General features: G+C 37.0%; 1 protein-coding gene across 1 annotated transcript; it reads left to right on the top strand.

Annotated features, from left to right (window-relative positions):
- Positions 1-5,748: 5,748 nt before the first annotated feature.
- Positions 5,749-14,720, top strand: LOC121418648. Its single transcript, XM_041612626.1, has 3 exons — positions 5,749-7,147; positions 12,329-12,505; positions 13,092-14,720. Exons 1-3 carry the CDS (start codon positions 6,290-6,292, stop codon positions 14,007-14,009), a joined length of 1,953 nt encoding a protein of 650 aa, XP_041468560.1. The 5' UTR covers positions 5,749-6,289; the 3' UTR covers positions 14,010-14,720.
- Positions 14,721-22,553: the final 7,833 nt, after the last annotated feature.

The following is a 22,553-nucleotide window of genomic DNA, read 5'->3' as shown; positions in this document are numbered from 1 at the left end:
TCTCGGATAATATGAACATTATCTCTAAGTTGCTTTCGAGTTGGATTCACCATTTTTACAAATAATAAATTATAATCCTCTACACATGATTATTCTGAGTGTAATTTTCTGATAACATGTCTATATTGAGTTGGAATGACCTTGGTATTTTCTTTAGGGCGCTGAATTGTTATTATTTGTTTGGCGTCACCTGTGCCTGGGAGGCGAAAAGCGAACTGAATCACTATGATCCACAGGTCTCTCCTCCCGATATAACTGATGGGGGGGGGGTGCAGGTGGACCTCGACACCGGGGTTTCCCCCTATACGAATAGTGCAGTGGGTTCTTAACGTGCAAGGGTGGTGACTCTCCTCTACACGGGGCCTCCATTTAACGTCCTATCCGAGGGACGGAGTGTTTTCCATTGTAACATAGCCTGCATCTATGAAACATGGGAGAGACGTTTACACACAACGCACTGACTTCAGTCATCCGCCCAGGGTGGACTCGAACCTACGATCTTTGGTTCGACTTCGACGGGCAGACGCGTTACCGACTGAGCCAACACCGCTCTCTTGTTATCACTGTATTAACTCAATTCATATTTAGTTGAAAATGAAATAATTGAAACAAGTTTCTCGAGATGTTATGGTTTCTGGGCTTGACAGCTATGACATAGATTCCATATCTTGCTCGAGTAACTATTGTTCACGCGCGTTAGTGATATCGGGTCCGGTCTGAGCGTTTCTGGGCGACCGCGCGTTTGTTAGACGACACAGCCAGCATCATAGAATTGTAAACCTAATCATTGATGGACCACTATCAATTTGCCATTCGCTTTTAGTCTGAAATGTATTCATTAAAAGGTTAAACGTTATCACACTGTAATAAGATGGAAAGGGGGCTTATCAAAGCTATGTTTCACAGAGGAACTGTTCGTCAAAAGACGCGAGGCTTACTATGATAATGTATTTGCCCCGTCAGGGGCAAAATTTTTTCATTTTTGACAATGGAAATGACAATTTTCAGGCAGAAAAATGCCTTCATTTACTTTTGTCCTTAAATAATTTATCATTTTTCATCTTTCAGGGGGCACGTTGGGGGGGGGGGGCAAAATCTCGTTTTGCCCCCCCAAAATTTTATTTGGGGGGGCAAGTGCCCCCCTGCCCCCCCGCTTCCGGCGCCCTTGAGTTTGATCTGGTGAAATAACAAAAGACATGACTGGACAATATAGATGAAAGAAATAAAATAAAAGTGAAAAATGTAAGGGTTATAATGAAGATAATGAAGTGTTAGTTCCGTTGCGAAGAATTATAGGAATTAAGCAGGATAAGTTTGAGTTTACGTTTGAATGAATTAAAGGAGACACTGTCTTTAACATTATCTGCGAGTGAGTTCCAGGATTTCGGACCGTTGAATAGGAATGTATTTTTGGCCAGTAAAGTTCTGTAAAGTGGAATGTGAAGTTCGTCAGAGTGTCTCGTGGGGTAGTTATGATAAAATTGATTTTTAGGGAACATGGCATCAAAAATATGGGGAAGTGCATTATTATTATAACTATACATGAAGTGCCCTAACTGTAGTAAATACAGGTCTTTGACTTTCAACAGTTTACTTTCTAGAAAAAGTGGGTCCGTATGAGAACGGAAACATGTACTATGAATAATACGAAGTGCTTTCTTTTGCAAAAGCAACAATTTATCTCATAAATATTCATTTCATTTCATTCATTTAGGTTTTATTTCCACAAATCCGTTATGTTACAAAACTTTGATATCTTGCATAACTAAGCTGAACAACCATTACACACGTAGGCTATATAAGTATAAATAGCAAGCAAGCAATATTGATGGGTATCACCCCAAATAAGAATCCCATAGTTTAAATAAGGCAAGATTAATGATGAGTAGAGCATGATTAATGATGTGGAGGGAATGCAAAATTTTAGCCTATTAATAATACCAATATTTCGTGAAATTATTTTGGATATACACTCAGCAAAAAAAGTTCTTGGACACTTATAAAAGTTAAAATATCATATAGATATTTGATTAAAGGTTAATTATTGTATGTCATCATGACCAGAAAATATTCCTCTTCCAGTATGACATGACATTTTCATGTAAACAGCCATGCATGGGTGGTTATATGCTCTAAACAATAGCAATGTCAGTAAAAGTAAATTGCAAGAATGGATCAGTCAGTGCATGGCTGTTTACAGGCATTTAACAATAGCAATGTCAGTATAAGGAAATTGCAAGAAAATGATCAGCCATTCTTTCAGTTGTGAAAGTTTATATGGCATAAATATCCATTAAACGATAAAAGCAAACGTAAAGTCGAATACCACTCTAAAAGAGAAGAGAAAGTAATCCAACTTGGACGCATCACTATTCCACTGGAATTTTAAGTCAAAGTTAGTCAATGAATTTCAGATCCTATAGTTGGTGCAGTGACAAATCGCCTTCTCAACGCAAGCATCCTTAACCTCCTATCTTCTGCAGGGGTGGTGGCCCTATAGGTCGACCACTCCTAGGGCGGTCTCTGAATTTCACAGAAGCCAAATACCGCTGGTTCAAATGTGAAATTGTTGTTGGTGAAACTTGGAAATATCGAGCGACTAGTCTACATGACTGCCCAGAATGCATTCCTATTGCCCTTGCACGCTCTTGATTTGATAGCTTTATCTTGAAAGTGAGTGTCCAAAATGATCCATCTCATGATGCATCCCTAAGCATTTAATTCGAATGATAACCACCTATTGAAATTGTTGAATGTATGCCTACAGAATGGCCATATTCATTATCATTTGAGTGGTCCATTTCTTGCAATTTTCTTTTACTGACATCGCTATTGTTTAAAGCATTTAACCACCCATGCATGACTGTTCACATGAAAATGTCATGTCATACTGGAAGAGGAATATTGTCTGGTCATGTTGACATACAATAATTAGCCTTTAATCAAATATCTATATGGAATATTTTAACTTTTATAAGTGTCCAAGAACTTTTTTTGCTGAGTGTATTTTCAATATACGATGGGAAATGCAGTAGCTCATTTTTGTTTATAGAATATTCTTCCATTCCCAGAACGACACTCCTGGACCAATAATGTGAGGAGATTTTTAAGTTTGTATAAGTAAATATCTTAGTTTATACGCTTTCCGGGGGAGTCAGAAAAACTTCGCATCTTAAAGGTCGCCAATATAATTATATTTCTTGGCATGAAAAGAACACAAAACAGTAATATTGAAGAGTACTGTCTCCCTTGATAATATAAACTATGCTGTTCCATTCAATCTTATACTACTTTATTAAACTAGCCGAATGACCTTTAAAAATATGGGTACAAAATGCACACTTCAATTTTACACACATTATCACATATATATATATAAGCGGGAAGAAGCTCATCAAATAATGATACATTGAGAAAAAATATAATAAAGTATAAAAAAAAACCCATTGTGTTCTAAAATATAATTACTTGGGTGCAACAGCAAAAGAGACAATATAGTGATAGACGTGAAGAACACAGGGTTGGAAGAACTTGGAGCACAGGAATGGGAGAAATGTCAAGTAAGAAAAAGAGATCAGTCAGGAAGTAATATGAGAGGAAATCTAAGGAGTGTAAATACAGAAAGTAAAAGAAGCGAAGAAAAACACTAGAGCAGAAAGACTGGATAAAACTATGCATAATAGTGTTCAGTAAATTAAAAGGGACTATTCCTTAAAAACCCGATACAAGACGGTTATAAACAAACACAATACCCTGATGAACATATTGCTATTAATCAACGTGAGCTTGTAAATACTGCTTGTAATATTCGATTCATATGCGGTATTATGTTTGCACCTGGATAATAAGGATTATTATTATCATTATCATTATTTAAAAAAACACTTTTTAGTATGCATTCTCATGTTAACTAAAATAGAAAGGTATATGTTGCAATGGAGTTTATTCATGAGTTTAGACATGATGGATATCATTATCTGGATTAAGTAATTGTAGTTATGCCTTGCTTTGACAATCATCGAACTTTACATCATAACAAAAAATGATTCCTAATTATCCAAGCGTAAACATATCCCACATGAAATAATACCAGATTTTGGATGAAGACATATACTCTTTCAGGATATCTGAAGATAATTTTGTGTTTATGACGTGTTTTTCCCCCAATAAATTGACGATTTTTTTAAATCTGACTCACTCGGTGTCAATGCCCATGTATTCCTTAATCATTGGAATAGATAAAAAGCAAATAATAATAATGTATGTATTTTTATTTTAATCAATTTTTGGAGGGTATATAGAAATCCGTAATGGAAATTCTTCTAACTTATGAAACAGTATACAGTAGGCATCACATTTTTACATATTAAACGCAAAACTTAACAATTCAACAATTGCACAACTTTCTTAAATTTATGTAACGAAATTCTCTGTTTTGGATTTTGCTCTATTTAGTCGTATAAGCTTGATAACAGGTGCATGTATCACTTTTCACCAGTATGATCTCATACTAGGGCCTATCGATTACGGGTGACAGTCCATTCACCCGTACAGGAGTGGCATAATCGTTTATGTAGAGCAATATGGGGGGGAGGCAGTGTACTTGTAGAAGTGAGAGGAAGAGGCACAGTAGCAGCAGCAGTAGTATACTAGTAGTAGTAGTAGTAGTAGTAGTAGTAGTAGTAGAAGTAGTAGTATAGTAGTAGTAGTAGTAATAGTAGGAGTAGAAGAAGTAGTAGTAGAAGTACTAGTAGTAGTAGTAGTAGTAGTAGTAGAAGTAGTAGTAGTACCGGTAGTTGTTTTTGTTGTTGTAGTTGTAGTTGTAGTAAAGTAGCAGTAGTAACAGCAGCATTAGTAGTATTAATAAAACGTATTTATTGTTTAATATATTTTTAAAGTAGTTTGGTAATAGTAGTAGTACTGTAGACGTAGTAACAATATTTTGTAAAGCTTTCGACCTAAAGGCCTCTCTACACTGGCTCTATAACAGACAAACAAAATAAAAACATTCACAAGAAGCGTGAAACAACAAACAAATTATATACTTACATGTATCATGAGCACAGATTTAATGTATCTAAATATAAGGAGCATGAAATAAAATGATGGTAGTTATTTTTACCTGAATCGTCAGCTGGTGTATATAATCCTGTGTCGTGTGTGATATTTTATTATAAATTAAATATATAAAACGTATACAAGAAACATGAATATAACAAATACACCCTAACATACCTGCATATGTTTCTAAATATATATCAGCATCGAATGAAATGATGGAAGTTATTGACTTGAATTCTCAGCTGGTGTATATGTTTTCTAATTATCAAACATGTTTTTTTTGTGTGAGGGTGATTGTGTGTGTGTGTGTTTTGTTCTAGTTCATTTTTACTTCCGATTCTCTTGTAACAATCTGATTTGCAGCTGTTTGTCTACGCCCTATGTTGCGGAAAATGAAATGCTCATGAACATGTTTGTATGTCTATTTATGTATTTGTATGAGTGTGTGTAGGTCTATATCTATTTTTCCATGGAAAGAGGAATTAGTTTTATCCGTTCTTATTTTAAACACAGTGTATTTTTAACTGAATAATGTCATGTTTATATTTTCAGCTAACAAACATCCTTCAAAAGGACAGATTCTGCTTTTGGGAAAATTCCGAAGAGAATTTTGAAGTCACGACGTTCCATGCTTTAATCTAATATTGAAAGCTAAACGTGTCACTTTAAACAGGATGGTTTATCTGGGACGAAGTTCAAAGTACATCCGACACAGCACTTCATTCAAAAGAGGCGTGGGACACTCAACATATGGCTGTCTGCATCTGACGTCATTCTCTCGTTACTATGGGAACAATATTTCATCCCCTCTTCCTCCGTAACACTCGATGCCAGCAATGAGCCGGTGGCGTGTGAGTGGTTGGTGGGCTGTATTATCAAGCATTATACATGCACGCTGCATCGAGCTATGTCTTCCCATTCCTTTCCTGTGATACTTTGACCTATTTCAAGAGGCATTTGGGAAGACACATCAGCATGGTAGACGATGCTTTGTAAAACATTCGCATGTGTCGTCTGGCAACTGAGAAGCAGGAGACCTGAACGTACAGCTGCTGTCTACCGTAGATGTGCTGCAGTATTGCCCCATGCAATGGAATGTATCGCTCGATAATTATTGCACGCCGCGAGATCTCCCATGTGCCCTCGCTGATTGTACCGGCAGCTGATATGATATTTCCACACAGATAACGCGTTCCTGTGACTCTACAGATACAGGGGCAAACAGAGAATGGAAGTGACGTTGACAGCTGTCAAGAATGCCATGGGACGGCAGCGGACGCGTACCGAGTCGTCAAGTTTCTCTGATTACGAGGTGCCTACTGTTGAGCAGGCCGGATGCCACTTCCATCGCTTGCCCGAGGAACTTCTTGTACGGATATTTAGTTTCCTACACCCCGTCAACGATGGCTTGCCACTCTATGCAGGAGTTTGTCGTAAGTGGCGCAAGGTACTTCTTGAAGCTTCAACCGTCTGGCGAGAACTCAACATCGAGCCTGAAGACTACCGTCCAAAACACTACGCAACCCTTTGTACCATATTTACCGTCTATGGCAGCCATGTCCAGAAGTTGACATGGATGCCTGGTACACGAGTTTATGAATCGGTCTTCCTTCTTATCCCTAATCTGACATCCCTTACAGTGCTAAGATTACCCATCATCTGGAATCGCGGTGTTGTGGACACCTTCTCACCCCTCACCCGTCTTGAAGAACTTCAAATCAATGGCGCATTTGAACTGCATGATGAAGACCTTATCTCTGCAGCTTGTAACTTCCCTGCACTTCGAGACGTGACCTTGAACGCATGTTGGTTGATTACCTACAAAGGCATTGAAGTATTCCTCGAGGCTCTCCCGAACCTGACGCGTTGCAAGCTTAAGATCAACGCAGGATTGCCTATCAGTGATATCCGCAGCGAGCAGGCAATGCTGCGTGGAAACCAACTAACCCGACATCTTGAAGAAGGGGTCCGAGGTGCAGCCATTACATCCCTGAGTCTTAGTTTCCTGGCTTTAGAGATGGATGAACTCTGGGCTGTTGTCAACGCGCTACCAAGACTCAAGAAACTGGTTGTGGCCAACTGCGAGGTATCGTATATAGGTAGCATGTAAATTATAAACAGGCATATTTTCATATTCGTTTATCAATATGCTAAAATAAAGTCATTTTAGCTTCCTTGATTCAATCATCTTTTTAAGATTCCTTCTACTACTACTACTACTACTACTGCAACTACTACTACTATACTACTACTAATACTACTACTACTACTGCTACTACTACTGCTACTACTACTACTACTTTTACTACTTTCTTTTTCTTCTTTCTATCTTTTTTTCTATACGACTAATGTTTCTCATCAATACCACTACCAATTAAAACATTACAATGATGACATCGTAAAACAGAAAGAAAAGTGATAACAGTAACCTTGAGGATGTCGATGATGATGTTTATAGTGTGAGAAAGATTTTTTTCTAATAATATATATTTGCACAAGAGAAAGAAGGAAAGAACACGGGATTTAGTGACGAAATCACCTTTTGTTACTTCATTAGATAGCGACAAAGAGCATGCTAGAATGAATGAAATTTAATTTTAAACATTATTACAGCATAATCATGATGTACATCCGTCATGTCTTTAATCCAAGTGATTTCTGCATTGAGCATGACAATCAGCCGATTCTGTGTTATCGCAAAGGGTGCCGTACGGCAGCTTTTAGCAGCATATTGTTATTCACAGACGCCCCCCCCCCATCAAACTTTCGATTGACGTAAAAGCATCTTGCGCCCACGTATTTCATGGTTCTATTTCTGTGGATTTGACGTCATGTTCTATTCCTGGGAAAGTACAGTCTACTATTATAGACGCCATGTTCTGATGCTCGGTCTGTATCACAAAAAGAAAGTAATTTTCAGAATAAATTATCAGAGGGAGCGCAAACTTTTATTTGTTCTAATTTCGTCAGGTTTGTATTACGATGGAAAGAAACTATCCTTAAAGATGAAGTGAAAAACCCAACAAAATTAATATCGTTTAAAAAATGATGCAGAACAGTATGTATATTTCTTATTTTAAAAAATACCCCTAAAACATTTTACGCACAAATTTAGCAAAGTACGATATTAAAATATAAAAATCCCTTTTAAAAAGATATAAAAAAACTTAGGTGGGACATTTTATTGTATTGAAAAATGAAATCAGTGTTATTTCTATTACCTGTTTACAGGTGAATAAAGATACTTCATTAATCATAATTTCAGCCAATTAAACATGTTTTTCAAAATCTGTCGCGAAGTCTGCAAAAGTGCTAAATCACTTCAATGATTTTTTTTCCAACACAATCTGTTCTTATTATGCATGTTAATGATGACATATGGCGAGGAAGGGTGGTCTGGGGGAAGTAGACTAGTGTTAATGTTTGCTCTATGTGATCAATCGTTATACTGCCCATCTTTGGCAAAAGGAAGCAAGTGACACACCAGTCAAATTTGGGTTATGGTTGTTTCTGAAACACCCTTTGTATGTTGCACGTTCAGGCAAAATTTTGGGAAAAATGATCATTCTATCGAAAGATATTGAAGAAAATATGATGTTCAATTGCATTGACGCATATATGTAAATGACGAAAGCACATTGATCATTTACAACAAATTATACGTTTGTAACTTGCTTCCTTTTGCCAAAGTACGGCAATGTAGACTGCCCGGGAAGTTGGCTTGTTGATTCAGGGAATATCGGTGAGCTGTCGGTATATTTAGAACATTCAGACTTGTTTATCGTCTGCCCGTTCTATACCCTATAAAAATCCGCTAATAAGCTTTACATGCTCAAAGCAAGTAGGGGAAATGAAAACACCGCCGATACGAATTATGTCACGATTATGTAGCAAATTAGGAACAAATAGTATAGCCAGATCTTACAGAAAGCAGTTAAAAAAATGCATACACACGCATACAAAGAGAAGAGCAACATCACTTCTTCCCATATGAGTAATTTTAATATTGTATTAAAAAAAGACCTCTAAAAGTAATAAAGAGGTACGCTTCCAATCTCCTATCTATATTCTTTGTGTTTGTTAAAGAAATCCTAAAATTATTGACGATGTGAAATTATCAATCCTATATTATTGATTATGATTTTCTGATCTCCATGAAAGAGAAAATCAATCCTCGATATCGGAGTATGTTGGTGAGTGATGAAGAAATTGTTTGGAGTTATAGAATGATTGCATTCATTCGATAGAATGGTGTTTGCATCCATTCTTATAAAAGTCTGAACGGAAAAAAAATAATGGATTTTACAGTTTGGTGAAAACCACTTCTTTCATATCTAACAAAGATTATTTTTCAGGGGTAATTTTTTTTAGGGTTAGTAACTCGATGCTTTGTCTTATAGTCCCTATACTATAGTTTAAAGAATTAAATCCCATGGCCCTGGGAACAGGGGTAATCGGGGGTGCTGAAGTACCTCCAAGATTTTCCCAGGGGGTGCTGCGTGTATTATTTTCCATAGGCAGCACCCCCTGGAAATCTGATAGGTGTGCAAAATCTGAGAGATGTATCTAAAAAGACAAACATTTTGTGTTGAAACCTTTTTTTTTAATTTGCTCGTCAAATTTCTTGGGACCAAAACGTAGACTTATTGAGGTATTAATTTTCAGTTGGAGTGTGATGTATGCACCCTCTCCCCGAAAATATATATTTTTGCATTATTATCTAGGACAACTGTAAGTCAACGCAAATTAAATTGATGATTTTGATGCAGTCGGTCAATTTATTACAACTGACCCCCCTCCCCCTTTTTTTTTTATTAAGGCAGCGTTTCACAAGGCGGCTATAAGCCCAGGTTCACCAACACCTATTTAAATAATTATCAACTTCACTCTGCGGATTTTCATATTTGACAGCGAACTTGAATGCATACTTGTCATTTGTGAAATCATGCCCCCGTGACTCATCATCTTGACAGCGATTGTGAGATAACGTTTAAAGGGATAGATGTACTGCCGTTCTGTGGGATAAAGCTTATCTTTAATCATTACTGTCTTCCTTTTTAATACATTTAGGTGGATGCGTGGAAAAAGAAATGTTGGACAGAGTTAAAAGATGAAAAGACACTATACTCTTCTTTTTTTTCAATTTTTCTGATTAATTTCCTTAAACATATATATGACAAAATGGTTCAACTGCCTGTCGGGTTGAGGATGTGGCCGTGTGTAGGCAGTAAAAATATACATGTCCATATTTCTTGCATCAAATAAGTTATTTGATACAAGAAATATGGACATGACTTGTATAACAAACGTGATATTTCCAATTATTTACCGTGTATATCGAAGTACATCAATACATTCGTATTTCAATTCAAATTAGTATTTATTCATGTCCAATAGGCCTAGTGTCCAAACACGGAAAGACATATTCATAAAGAACAAAGAGAATTTTATTTATTAATTCATTCAAAAATTATTTAGAAAAGAGGATAGGTGTACTCAGTTAAACACAATCTAAGACGCAATATACATGTGATATAAAAAAAATTATGAAATAAAAACAAAGAATGAAGCAATCATGAGCATATAACACAAAAGACATAGTTAAATAATATAGAATTTAACCTCCCAAAAAGGATTACATTGTATCCGATCAGTATTTCTCTACTTACATGCAGGCATCCACACTTAAGAAATTGATATATTAAGTGTTTTGAATTAGAAAGAAAATAATGTTTGTTAAATTGGGTGTTTGCTTATACGAGAATGACCTTTTCGAAATTCAGTCTTATAGGGAATGGAATTTCGAGAAGGGAATTAAACTACATTCAAGTCGGACAATTTGGCAATTTTCTCAGTTTTTCTTTTTAAATTCTAAACCCGATTTGCGACGAGTAAAAGGATTGGGTTAAAAAAATACCCAATTTGGGGGTATCAAGAGTAAATACATCTTTGTTGGGTAAGATTTGTCCAATCTTGTAAGAAATGCACATTTTCGGGGTAAATTTCAACGCAACACTGAATATGATTTACAAAGTACTTTGCATCATTTTACACGAAAAACAGACACGCCTTTTTTTGCAAATTAAGCCACTGGAATTACGCATCCAGGCACTTTCAAGAAATCTTAAAATGAAAGTAAGAAATTTGACAATTGCTGGTAAATATATATCGTTATGAAGCAATGTGAATACATTATTCTGTCGTTTGTTATTAGATATTACCAGAGAGATCACATAAGACTTCTCCACCGTTAATAAATTCCACTGAAGAATGGCGCCACACAATAATGCTTGAGATAAGTTAAAAGCGTAATTTACCTTATTGTCGTCATTTTATGAGCAAATCGCAAGAAACGATGACATTCAGGGAAAATAAAGCCTGCGTATGTATAGACTATCAAAGTATAATCATGAATAAAACTCCTTCACTATGGGTGATGATGAAAACGATAAAAACCAGGTGGCGCCCATACGTTGCTCCTCCGTTATTTGCACGTTCTCCTGGTCGCACGCGATTACTGACATCCAGCAGTGTTTTTAAAGGATCTCACATTATGTATATAAAAAAAACAATTGTGACATTTTATCTCGGTGTACAATCTGCATTTTCTTTTCAAATCTCATGTTGCAACTATGAAAGAGCTTGTTGTGAGGTGGTTGGGCTGGGGGGCTTCAGCCCCCCCCCCCACTTTTTCCCAAAACCGTGTACGAAAACGTAGAAATGACCATATGATTGTGATTTTTTGCATGGTCAGCCCCCCCCCCCCACTTTGAAAACCGTTCCGCGGCCCCTGATTACACGAAAATGTAGGCTTTTCGGCTTTGCCGTTCAAGATAGATGTTTGGAAAAAATGATACAGTTACAGATGTAAGTATAAGAAAAAATGCACGGCATAAAAACAAAGGCATTTTGTTTGTAATATTATGACGTAAGCCAAGCATAGTAAACTAAGCATATTATGGTGTTTGTAGAATGAATGTCATTCAAACATTTAAGAAGAATATACATTTTTTCATTCTCTATTTTATAATATGATATTAAATGTCTGATTTTGTAGCCTTCACTTTTTATTGACCTCTCCCTCTTTTTTTCTTTATTTCACCGTCTCCCATAACACATTGCCTTTTGTATTCCACTCCCTTAATTGGATCACTTTTTTGAATCACTTGCCCTAATTAATGTCTCTATCCCCCTCTCTGTCCACTTCCCATTCTGTGTCATTCTCCCCCTATCTTTCACTCTCTTCCTCACATCATTGTCATTATAGAGACTTCATGGTGTACGCATCCATTCCTCATCTCTTCAGAAGATAGTATTCTTTAATCTCTGGTCAGCGCTTTTCGTAAGCATCACTGCACCTTCACTGCGCATGCTCCACCTCGATGACGGACTAGAATCAAACGAACATGTTGAGATCTTCGCCGGAAAGCTCAGGGTTTTAGAGGTAAGCACATTTTCTCCTGTTGGCGGATAATCTCCCGAATGAGATCAATACATTGCACGCGCTAACTATCTCTCTCTCATACATACACACACCCTCACACACATCCCAACGCAACCTCGCACATACGCATTCTCATACACACATCAATCCACTTCAACGCCACCACTACATAAAATGTCACTAAATGCATCACTATCTTTGGCTTTATGGTAATACTTCTACGTAATTATTGCAAAAATATCATATGGAAATTAACATACAGCTCCCTAGAAATTATGTAAGTCATAACATGCTCGATAAAATATGACGGTTGGTAGGCCTACTTGTATTTGGATTTGAAAAACACAACAGCAAACAAACATTGGAATGAAATAAGAGATTTGAAAAGCGGATGAAAAAATGTCAAAAAATATCAATTTTGTGTCAGCTTTAAGCTACCAATTGTATTTTGTCATATAAAAAATAACTTAAATTTCAATGCCTGTGCATAAGCCACAAATAATTGCTCTTTACAAGAGCAAAAGTAGACAAGATATTTAGATATCTAGTTAATAATGTTATCTGATTTTCATTCGATTCTTTGTAGATTGATGGTGCTGGAGTCTTGAAGAGTATAAATGTACAGAGTAATCGCCTTACTACGCTGCAACTTCGTAATTGTGATGTCCTAGACTCTCGTAGTCTCTACAACCTGTTGTCAGAGAATCCGACCATATCAACTCTTCTTATGGGTAATGTCTCAACACCAGAGCTTCTTCTAGACTCCCAGCGATGTCCTAGCGTACGCATTGTGTGTCTCCTTCATGGTTTCAGCAGTGACGTCCTGTCCATCCGGTGCCCAACCCTCCAGTATCTGCAGACTGAAGATGAAATGGAGCTGTTGTCTTTGAGGCAGCTCATCGTCGCTGCGGATCAGGTCAAAGACATCTGCCTAACTGGGTGTCCCGTTCTTCACAACATCTTGGTCCAATGTGAAAGCCTGGATGAACTCGAGTTCAACATGTGCAGTGATGAGAGGGTATTCCTAAGGTCGTGTGTGATCCAAGCGTCGAGGTTTGTTGGAAAGATTCGCCTGTTTGACTGTGCCATTGCGACCATTGTCCTCTCATCACCGTGTATATCTATTCTCATCTTGTATCGGTGTATGATTGGAGACTACACACTCAAATGCATGCTGAATGCTTGTCCGAACATCACGCATCTTAGCTTAGAGAAGTGTCGGAACACCAAGGTTGTGTCGGTACCAAAAGACGCACCCCTCCTGAGGTACTTAAACCTCTTTGGATGTTCGCAGCTCCAGCACTTATCAATAAATAGTGACTGTGTGATGAGAGTGAATCTCGGTCAATGTTCCGTGTCTCGTGTCCTGTATCAGGGAAAGGAACTCGATTTTGCTGAGGAGAAGGTGGCCTTTGAAAACTCATCCCTCGACGTTGTACTGCCACACCAGAATGTTAGATGGAGCCATGACGCTGAACCACTCGCATTTGTTGAGTCATTATGATGTTTCAAAGGGTTTCGGCAATAATAGAATATACTCAATTTTCTCTCTATCATTCATTTCGAATAGATTTATCAATTTCACGGAGTTATTGCACAGGTTTATTTGTCCAGAGGAAGCGTGACGGGTCGGCTGATGTAAGAACAGCCTAAATGAGCGTTGTATTTCATACTTGAAGAAGATATTGAAATGCGATCAGTGCTTACGGTTTGCACACTTTCTTGATTTACTATATAAAAGTTAAAGCCCAATTCCACACCGTGAGCACTTTTCTGGTTTTGGAGCACAATTATATAGATGAAACATTCTACCTTTAAAATCGGAGAGGTGCAAAATTGCATGTGTAAAAGATGCCCCTGGTATGGCAGTGCTAAAGGTGCAACATTGAACCTTTTCCATTGGGGTTTACACCATGTGAAGAAGAGCGTCTCATTGGTTGGCCAAAAATAACAAGGACAAGATAGGCTTACGTTGATTGGAGGAGGGGCTATCTACGGGCAAGGGGAAAAGTGCCACAGACGCAATATACAGGGGTCAAAATGGTAACACGAAGAGACTAAAGGAAAAGAATGGGGAAACGAAAAACCGAAAATTATAAAGAATTTGACGAAAAACCAAAGTATAAACAGGCATCAATAGTTCAAAGGAGTATGAATTCAACGCTCACATTCCCGGTGTTAGATTTTAGAAGGCAAGCCCATACGAGCTTTTTTTTTTTTTAAAGGGTTTACTATGTTTTTTTAAAGGGGTTTACTATGTCAAAAATTTGTTATTTGTTTAAAAAAACGCTCACGATATTTAAAAAGGCGTCTTACGACAGCAAGCACTAGGACCACGGAAAAAATATTAAGTGATATTTCATCCCTCGCTGAGCCTAACTAAAATGCATGATTTTGTCAGATGGCAAATGAATGACCCTACTTTTCCTAAATGCATATTATTTGGTTGCATTTTAATAACGATATAAAGCTTCTCCCGCAATTGGTCTGCACTGCACCGATTGATATTTCTGAAATGGCTATGATATTAGGATAATATTTTTCGTCCAATTGTTTTAGAGGACAATATCATCTATTAAAACATCATTTCGTCACTCCCCTTATAAATACACTTCATATCATAATGTATGCAATATTCCATTCGTATGATATCTAAAAATTGTCATTTTCTCTTTTCAAAATGTTTGAAATCCATACTACAAATGAGAAAAACTACTATTTTAAATTGCCCCGACTTACCTGATTAAGATTGAAATTACAATTTATTGTACTAGGTTATTATGGATATAATTTCTTAAGTCTACATATTGTGAAATTGAGTAAATGACTATTTAATCATAATTAAGTACTTTACAGAATGTCGTATACGGAAAATTGTGCTTATGTAAACATTTTGTTTAAGAAAGTGTGCAATGCAAAAGTAAATAGTGAGAAAATGAATTTAAATGCAATTTGGTAACGAATTCGGGACGAATATTACATCAGCGGGTGTAACAAAAAGTTAGTCAATCCATAGTTACAATATTATAGATCATATATTTTTAAATCTTTGCCAAAGACGCTTAATCTTTCGATGTACACTTAAAGGTCAATTTCACTCCAAAATAATACATTGGATTGAATGAATAGAGGGGAAAACACTGAAAGTTTGTTGTAACCTGATTAAAAAAAAGGTTCTGAGATTCTAAAGTTTTGGCTATTTGCGCAAAATGGTGACATGCACGTCATGGGCAGTATGTCTCTAATATTTCAAATTTACTTATTATTATCGGATAAACTTGGCCTTTAATGTGTATCTCCTAATGGTACATACATATGATTAGATTCAGTAATCTGTTCTCTCTGTAGCTGCCCCTCTACCCTCGTCTCTCACCCTCTCTCTGTCTCTCTCTCTATGTCTTGACCGCTTACCCTCACTCTCCACACATTTTGCTAACCACCCGTGTCCATAAACCTCAGAAACGCACCGTAAATGGCATGGGACGGATCCAGGATTTTACAAGGGGGGTGAATTTTTGTTTTAAAAAATGACAAGCAAACAAAAATAAACAAGGGTCTTCACTTGCGTATGCACGACATATTATGTTGGGGGGGGGGGGCACGCACCGGACGTGCCCCCACCTGGATCCGCAGCTGCTAAATGGTGTAATCTACATCACCAGATTTTCAACCCTGTGGCGTATCAAGAATATCCAATTACCTTAGTGTCGCGAACAGGATTAACTATTGATTTATATGCACAAAATGGCGTGAGCAGGGAACGATCCCCTGATTTGATGGTAGCTATTGTTGGCCGATGGTGCTGAAAAAGCAACCCTGTTTCCAAAGTATGCCGACGACGCTATGGTACCTGAAACATGATCATTTTGACGCCCTTTGGACATGCCATGTGGAAAGTGAGACCCCCCCCCCCTTCTCCATACTCTCCCTTAAAAAAAAATACTATTTTGCTTTTATTTCTACAAAATGCTGCAGGTACAAACTTTGCTCGGTGTAAACATAATTTTCTTCCACTTTGACAATCCAACTCTGTATCAAGAAATATTATTAGATACACCTTAATACAGAGGTGGAAACCCTCCAATAAAAGATTTTCAATGGTTAGTAAGAATTCTTAAGGTCGTACGAAACTGTCTCCTCGTAAGGCTGCCGTACAAACGTCTTATGAACTTCGAAAGAATCATGCAACACTTTGTAGGCTCGAGAGACAATTCTTACGATGGTCGTAAAAACGCCTTAACCTATTCATAGAGGAATACTACGGCGTTCAAAAGGCGTTCGTATGTGACTCGTAAGGCGTAGGTTACTATTAAAAATAAAATCTTATTGTGAATTGCTTGAGAGTACCGTGAGTTGCACTCACGACCATCTTGCGAAAAAAGTAATTCAAGGACCACTGTATGACCGATAATCTTTGCGTTTGTCAAGACCTTGAGTTGTTCTTGAAAAGGTCTGAAGAATATATACCCCATATACGAAATACGAAATCCAGATTTCGTACGAACAGTTAGATTTGTACGAACTCATGGTTCGTATGAACCTTTGTGGTCGTAGCTTTAAATTGGTTACGAAATTTTTTTAAAAATGCAAATTTCCTATCATTTTGATGATGTTTTTATTCCTCACCATACTTGTAATGAATTTCCAATACCTTTCCTCTTGTAGTAAACTCATTTTACTGGCAGATTGTAATCTAGATGGTAATGCCAAAGAGTTATATCATCTATTGTTTTGCAAAGAATGGACCAAACAATATAACTTACATTTTAAGTACATAATTATCATAGAAGTCGATTCAACTAAATGAATTTGTATATTCAGACTCGTATCCAGATAAAGTTGTTGAATAAATTTACTATCCCTCAGTTAATAGGTTGTTTTTATCTAATTAGATATGTCATGATTAAAAGAGAGTAATTGTTTATTTTATGATAATTTTGACGAAGAATTATTGGACAATAAATCATATAAGAATGCATAATAATTTTAGTAACATTGTGACCTAAATTGAATTGTAGATATCTTAAATTTAAGAACATTTACAATATAAATTTGTTCAAAAAGATAAATTTCACTTGAAATATTTTGTTCTATTATTTTTATAGAATAGTGCTATATTTTTGTGGATTAACAAAAACAAATTATGCATAATATTAAACAAATACATATTTGTATAATTATGTGCTTATTTGTTTTATTGACAAGTGTGTACATTTAGTATTATCTTGCCTTGCCAGCCTACTCCATTGGGAAGCTTAAGGAAAACAAAAATTACTCAGGCAGTTATTACATCCAGAGAGAGAGAGAGAGAGAGGGATGGGAGGGAGGGGAAGTTGAATTTTAAACTTTATCACACACACGTACAAAGTATATATACAAAGATAATAGAATTGGTATACAGACAAAAAAGAAATATATTTGGTAAAACGATACTACAAAATACTAATAGCTGCATATTAGGTGTCGTAGTGGCACCATGTACATAATAATTGTAATAACTCTTCCAAATAGATGGATAACGTAATCATCTAAGGACTACATTACATCAACTGACAACTCTTAACCGAATACAGTTATAAAAGAAATACATACAGAGAGAAGGGGAAAAACCCGAGCAAAGTTAGTGAGAGAACGTAATAAAAGGTAGAGAGAATAAGAGACAGAAAGAGAGAGAAAGAAGGAGAGGGGGGGGCAAAGAAAAGGAGGGGTGGTTAGATCACTGTATTAAATCACACATGACGTGAAGTAAAATGATCACCGTAAGAGGGAGAAGTTGGTGGTTCAATGTGGCGTCGCAATTTTTTTTTTCGAAATATAAAAAAAGGCTTCTGGGGCCTGTTTCATAAAGCTTGTTATAATAACATAATTGCAATAGCAGTTAAAAGTTACTGAACTCCTTCAATCTGATTGGCTGATAGTAATTTGGTTATAGAAATTGTGCATTTTTACTATATCAAGATTATATGAAACGGGACCCTTGTCTCTCTTCCTCTCCAATTTTCATGAAATAGACTTTTAATGAAAAAGATCACACTATTGACATCTCAACAAGGAATGAGTGACTTTTCAAGACCATCTGTATTTTATGTTTGGTGTTATACTCGTGTAAAATCTGACCTAATACCAACACCAAAGGGTCAACAATGAACTTGAAATCACCTACGGCTAGCTACGTACGTACGCTCATGTTTGGAAATGTCGCGTTAGTTACGTGTTCTCAATGGCTGGAAGTTTTGACCTAATATGACGACACAATGGTCTATACACGAGAGTAGTTCATCCGCGCGCAAAGCATGTCGGACAGGCGTAAGGCGTAAGACACAGTGCAACAAAAAAGCCGATTCTGCATTGGCTCGCGGTTCATATTGATTAAAATAATTCATTAAAAATAGACAAAATGTTTGTATATCAAAATGCAAATGATAGAAACAATGTCATGTTCATACTCTTTCATAATTAAAGGGATGTTAAAGGCTGAAAGTAATTATGTATAGCTTGATAAATAGAGTAGAATTCATTAAGCAAAATGCTGAAAATTTCATCAAAATCGGATAACAAATAACAAAGTTATTGAATTTTTAAGTTTAGCAATATTTTGTGAAAAAGGTCGTCATGAATATTCATTAGGTGGACTGATGATGTCACATCTCCACTTGTTCTTTTGTATTTTATTATATGAAATGAGGTTTATTCAATTTTTTTCCTCCAAGAACTAGAAAAATTGGATTGACAACTGATTTAGTGCATTAGATATTTATTGCTGCAACTTATTTCGTTATAAGGGAGACAAATCATTCACACAAGTATGAAATAATGAAAAAAATATGATTTTATGTAATAACATAAGAAAACGGAAAGTGGAGGTGTGACATCATCAGCCCACCTAATGAATATTCATGACGACTGTTTTCACAAATATTGCTAAACTTTAAACTTCAATAACTTTATTCTTTGTTATCCGATTTTGATGAAATTTCGGCATTTTGCTCCGTGAATTCTACTCTATGTATTAAGATATAAATATTTTCAGCCCGAACCATCCCTTTAAGGTGTTTTAATTATTATTATCCACAATGCAGTTCGGAAATTTCTGGCAATGAACTGGCCGAAATTATGGCTGGTCTTATTTTAGGCCATTTAACTTTTGATTGAGCTGGACAAGTACCCGATTGACGTATCAAGTCTTAATGTACTGTCAATTGTGACAAATGTCAGTGAACTAAACCAAAATCGATCGTGGGATTGATTTTTTATGATTTTTTTTGATGAGCTATGATTTAACACGCGAGTGAATGGGGGTCTGTAATGCTCATGTGAGCCAGATAAGGTATGCACCAACGAACGCAGAGGGCAGCAACACACGGCAGTGTCGGATCAAGGTGATGTCCTTTAAGCCATTGAGTTAGTCAAAGCTAAGCAAGAAGCTGAAGCTTACCCTGGTGGTAATTTCCTTGAGGCGAAGGACCAGGAAACCCACACTACTGAAAAATCGACCTCTTTTGTAAGGTAGGACTTAGGGGATGTAGCTTCTAAAACTGCATTCATCTTGAATGTAGCCAATTAGGCGAATCGATGCTTCATTGAAAAGTCAGTTACTAAACACTTCCATCGACTGACACAAATTACCTTTCTAGTTGGATTGAAGGACATTTTTTAATTCATTTGGCAGAGCCTGGTAACGCTCGTGGAGATTGGGCGGGGCAGCTACGGTCGTGTCTTTCTAGCATGTCATCGCTCTACAGGCGTCCCTCTTGCCGTCAAAGAACCGTCTTAGTCAGACGACTTTATGTCGCCCAGTGAAATGGTTGAAGAACTCAAGGCACCAAGGACCAGAGCTACAAAGGAGGCACTGATCCAACAGTTGTTGTCAGGAAGTCCCTACTTTCCAAAGTTCTGGGGTACACTATAGACCTCGGAAACGAACTCTGCCAGGCCGTCGAGTTTATCGGATGCAAGAAGACAGGCACTGGCTACCCTCTCCACGCACCACCACGGCTATCAGTCAGCAACGTTGTCAAGATCGCAGAGGATTTCGTCAAGGGAATGAAGGAGTTCCATGATCACGGACTTCTCCTGATGACTCGAAGAATGATAACGTGCTGTTAGAAAAACGCGGTAAGCGACACAACGCCGTCGTCATCGACTTCGGCATGGCGAGCACAATGACGGCACCAGCAAAAATGGTTGGGGTCACCAAAGAACTGAAAATGGCATATGTGCATGGAGGGGAGGCAGACTACATAGCACCTGAGGTTGTCCTGGATGAATAGCCGACATCAGTTGCTTCAGATGTGTTTTCGATCGGCCGTATCTTTTCGGATATGGGAGAGATATTCGAAGGTAACTATCGTATCTTTATAACCATCTCATAATATTGAATGGAAAACTCGTTGTTCAAAAAATAAGAGATGTGTATAATAAATCTGTTCATGAAATAATTAAATTGCAACCATTTTCATGATTCTCCTTTTCATTTCACCCATTCATTGAATATCATTTTGTTTCAATGCATAATAATCTCCGTTTCCTTTACGTCTCTTTATGTTTCTCCTAACTTCAGATCTCCACTCTCCCGTGGTTCGAACACTGACCAAGATAGGATCTGAATGCATGGCAAATGATCCTGATCACCGCCCAAGCCTTGATTCCATCCAAACTCAAATCGACAAACTCCAACGGCCGAGTAGATGGAGGCGTGTCAAGCGATGGTTCACAAAGAAACCACATCTACGCAGAAAGTAGTCCCACTATAATTCATATTTTGGCACCATTTGATAATAAAATCACATAAAAACATTCATTGTCCCTCATTGTATTCTTTCGCATACATTCAAGAAGAAAATTTCATCGAAGTTAGGATTTTCCATCTTCTAGATGTTTCTCTAGAAAACACTATCCACTTCATGAGATATTATTCCAGATTGAGGTTTACTGGTATTATTTTCAACTAGAAAACGAAGTGAGCTCCAAATAGATAATAAGAACAGCAGCCGATGTGATGAGGGCGACGACGATTGTGAAAGAGAGGAGAGTCGATCATAACAACGATATCAAGAACAATGACAAAATGATAAGGAGGGTTTCTATTATCCTCACAAATATCACTCAAAACAATAGTAGAGGTAGTGAGAAGAGGGAGAGAGATAGAAAGAGACATCGAGGGAAAGCGGGCGTGCGTATTTGCGTGAGAGTAGAATAAAAGATAGAAAGAGAGAGGGAGGGGATAGGGTTGTGGTGGCCAGGTTTGAAGAGTCATAATAAAATCGTGACCTTGAGAGGGAGACATTCAAGTGTCAAAGTGGTATCGTTATACCGTGCTCTGTCTGCTATCAGCAGTAGATTCCCAACACTCCCCTAATAATTTGTACCTTAAGCCTTAATAATAAAATTGTCATTATAAACCATCATTGCATTATTCAAGATAATCATGAATTGTTATTCCCTCTCCTTAAGTTTATCCCGCTCTCAGACCTATAATTATCCTTCAATGAATGTCTCAAAATCAATATTCAAGCAGTAAGATCACTCCCTAGGAACTTCTCATCCGCGCTGACAAGATTAATATCCAAATTCTCCTATGAAGTTCGTTTAAAAAAATAAAAAGAAAACATCCATTAACCATGAGATTTTCTTTATGTATTCACTCAGAGGGAGCCCTCTGTAAAGCAAAAAAAAAAAAAAAGTTCCTAAATTGAGTACTGAACAAATAATTATCAATGGTGAAATAAGACTAAAAACAACTGAACTCTTTTGTATACAACAAAAAGGAAGTCCATAGAAAAGAAAAAGAGATATTGGAAAGGTTAATTTTTTTAAAAAGTACTATCAATTTATCATATTGTTTCAGAATTATTTTGGTAAACAACAATGGATAATGAATATCAATTATTTCAAGGGTAACATTCGAATTTTACCTACGCCTGTCCGGCATGCACTGCACTGGAATAAACAACTCGTGTGTGCGTGCCATTACGAGTGTGGTATCTTCGAAGAGAAATATGTTTTTCCAAAGAATAACTTACTGAGGTCTCTTTATAAACTTCAAGCA

This window comes from Lytechinus variegatus, chromosome 7 (assembly GCF_018143015.1).
Source record: "Lytechinus variegatus isolate NC3 chromosome 7, Lvar_3.0, whole genome shotgun sequence".
Taxonomy (NCBI): Eukaryota; Metazoa; Echinodermata; class Echinoidea; order Temnopleuroida; family Toxopneustidae; genus Lytechinus; species Lytechinus variegatus.
The sequence above is the reverse complement of the archived record's forward strand: the minus strand, read 5'-3'. Positions and strand labels throughout refer to the sequence as shown.

Excerpts from the sequence above, each read along its gene's own strand:
- LOC121418648 (XM_041612626.1), top strand. The coding sequence starts at position 6,290 with ATGGAAGTGACGTTGACAGCTGTCAAGAATGCCATGGGACGGCAGCGG. Across the intron at positions 7,148-12,328 it reads TGGTTGTGGCCAACTGCGAG|AGACTTCATGGTGTACGCAT; the intron begins GTATCGTATATA and ends TTGTCATTATAG. Across the intron at positions 12,506-13,091 it reads GAAAGCTCAGGGTTTTAGAG|ATTGATGGTGCTGGAGTCTT; the intron begins GTAAGCACATTT and ends GATTCTTTGTAG.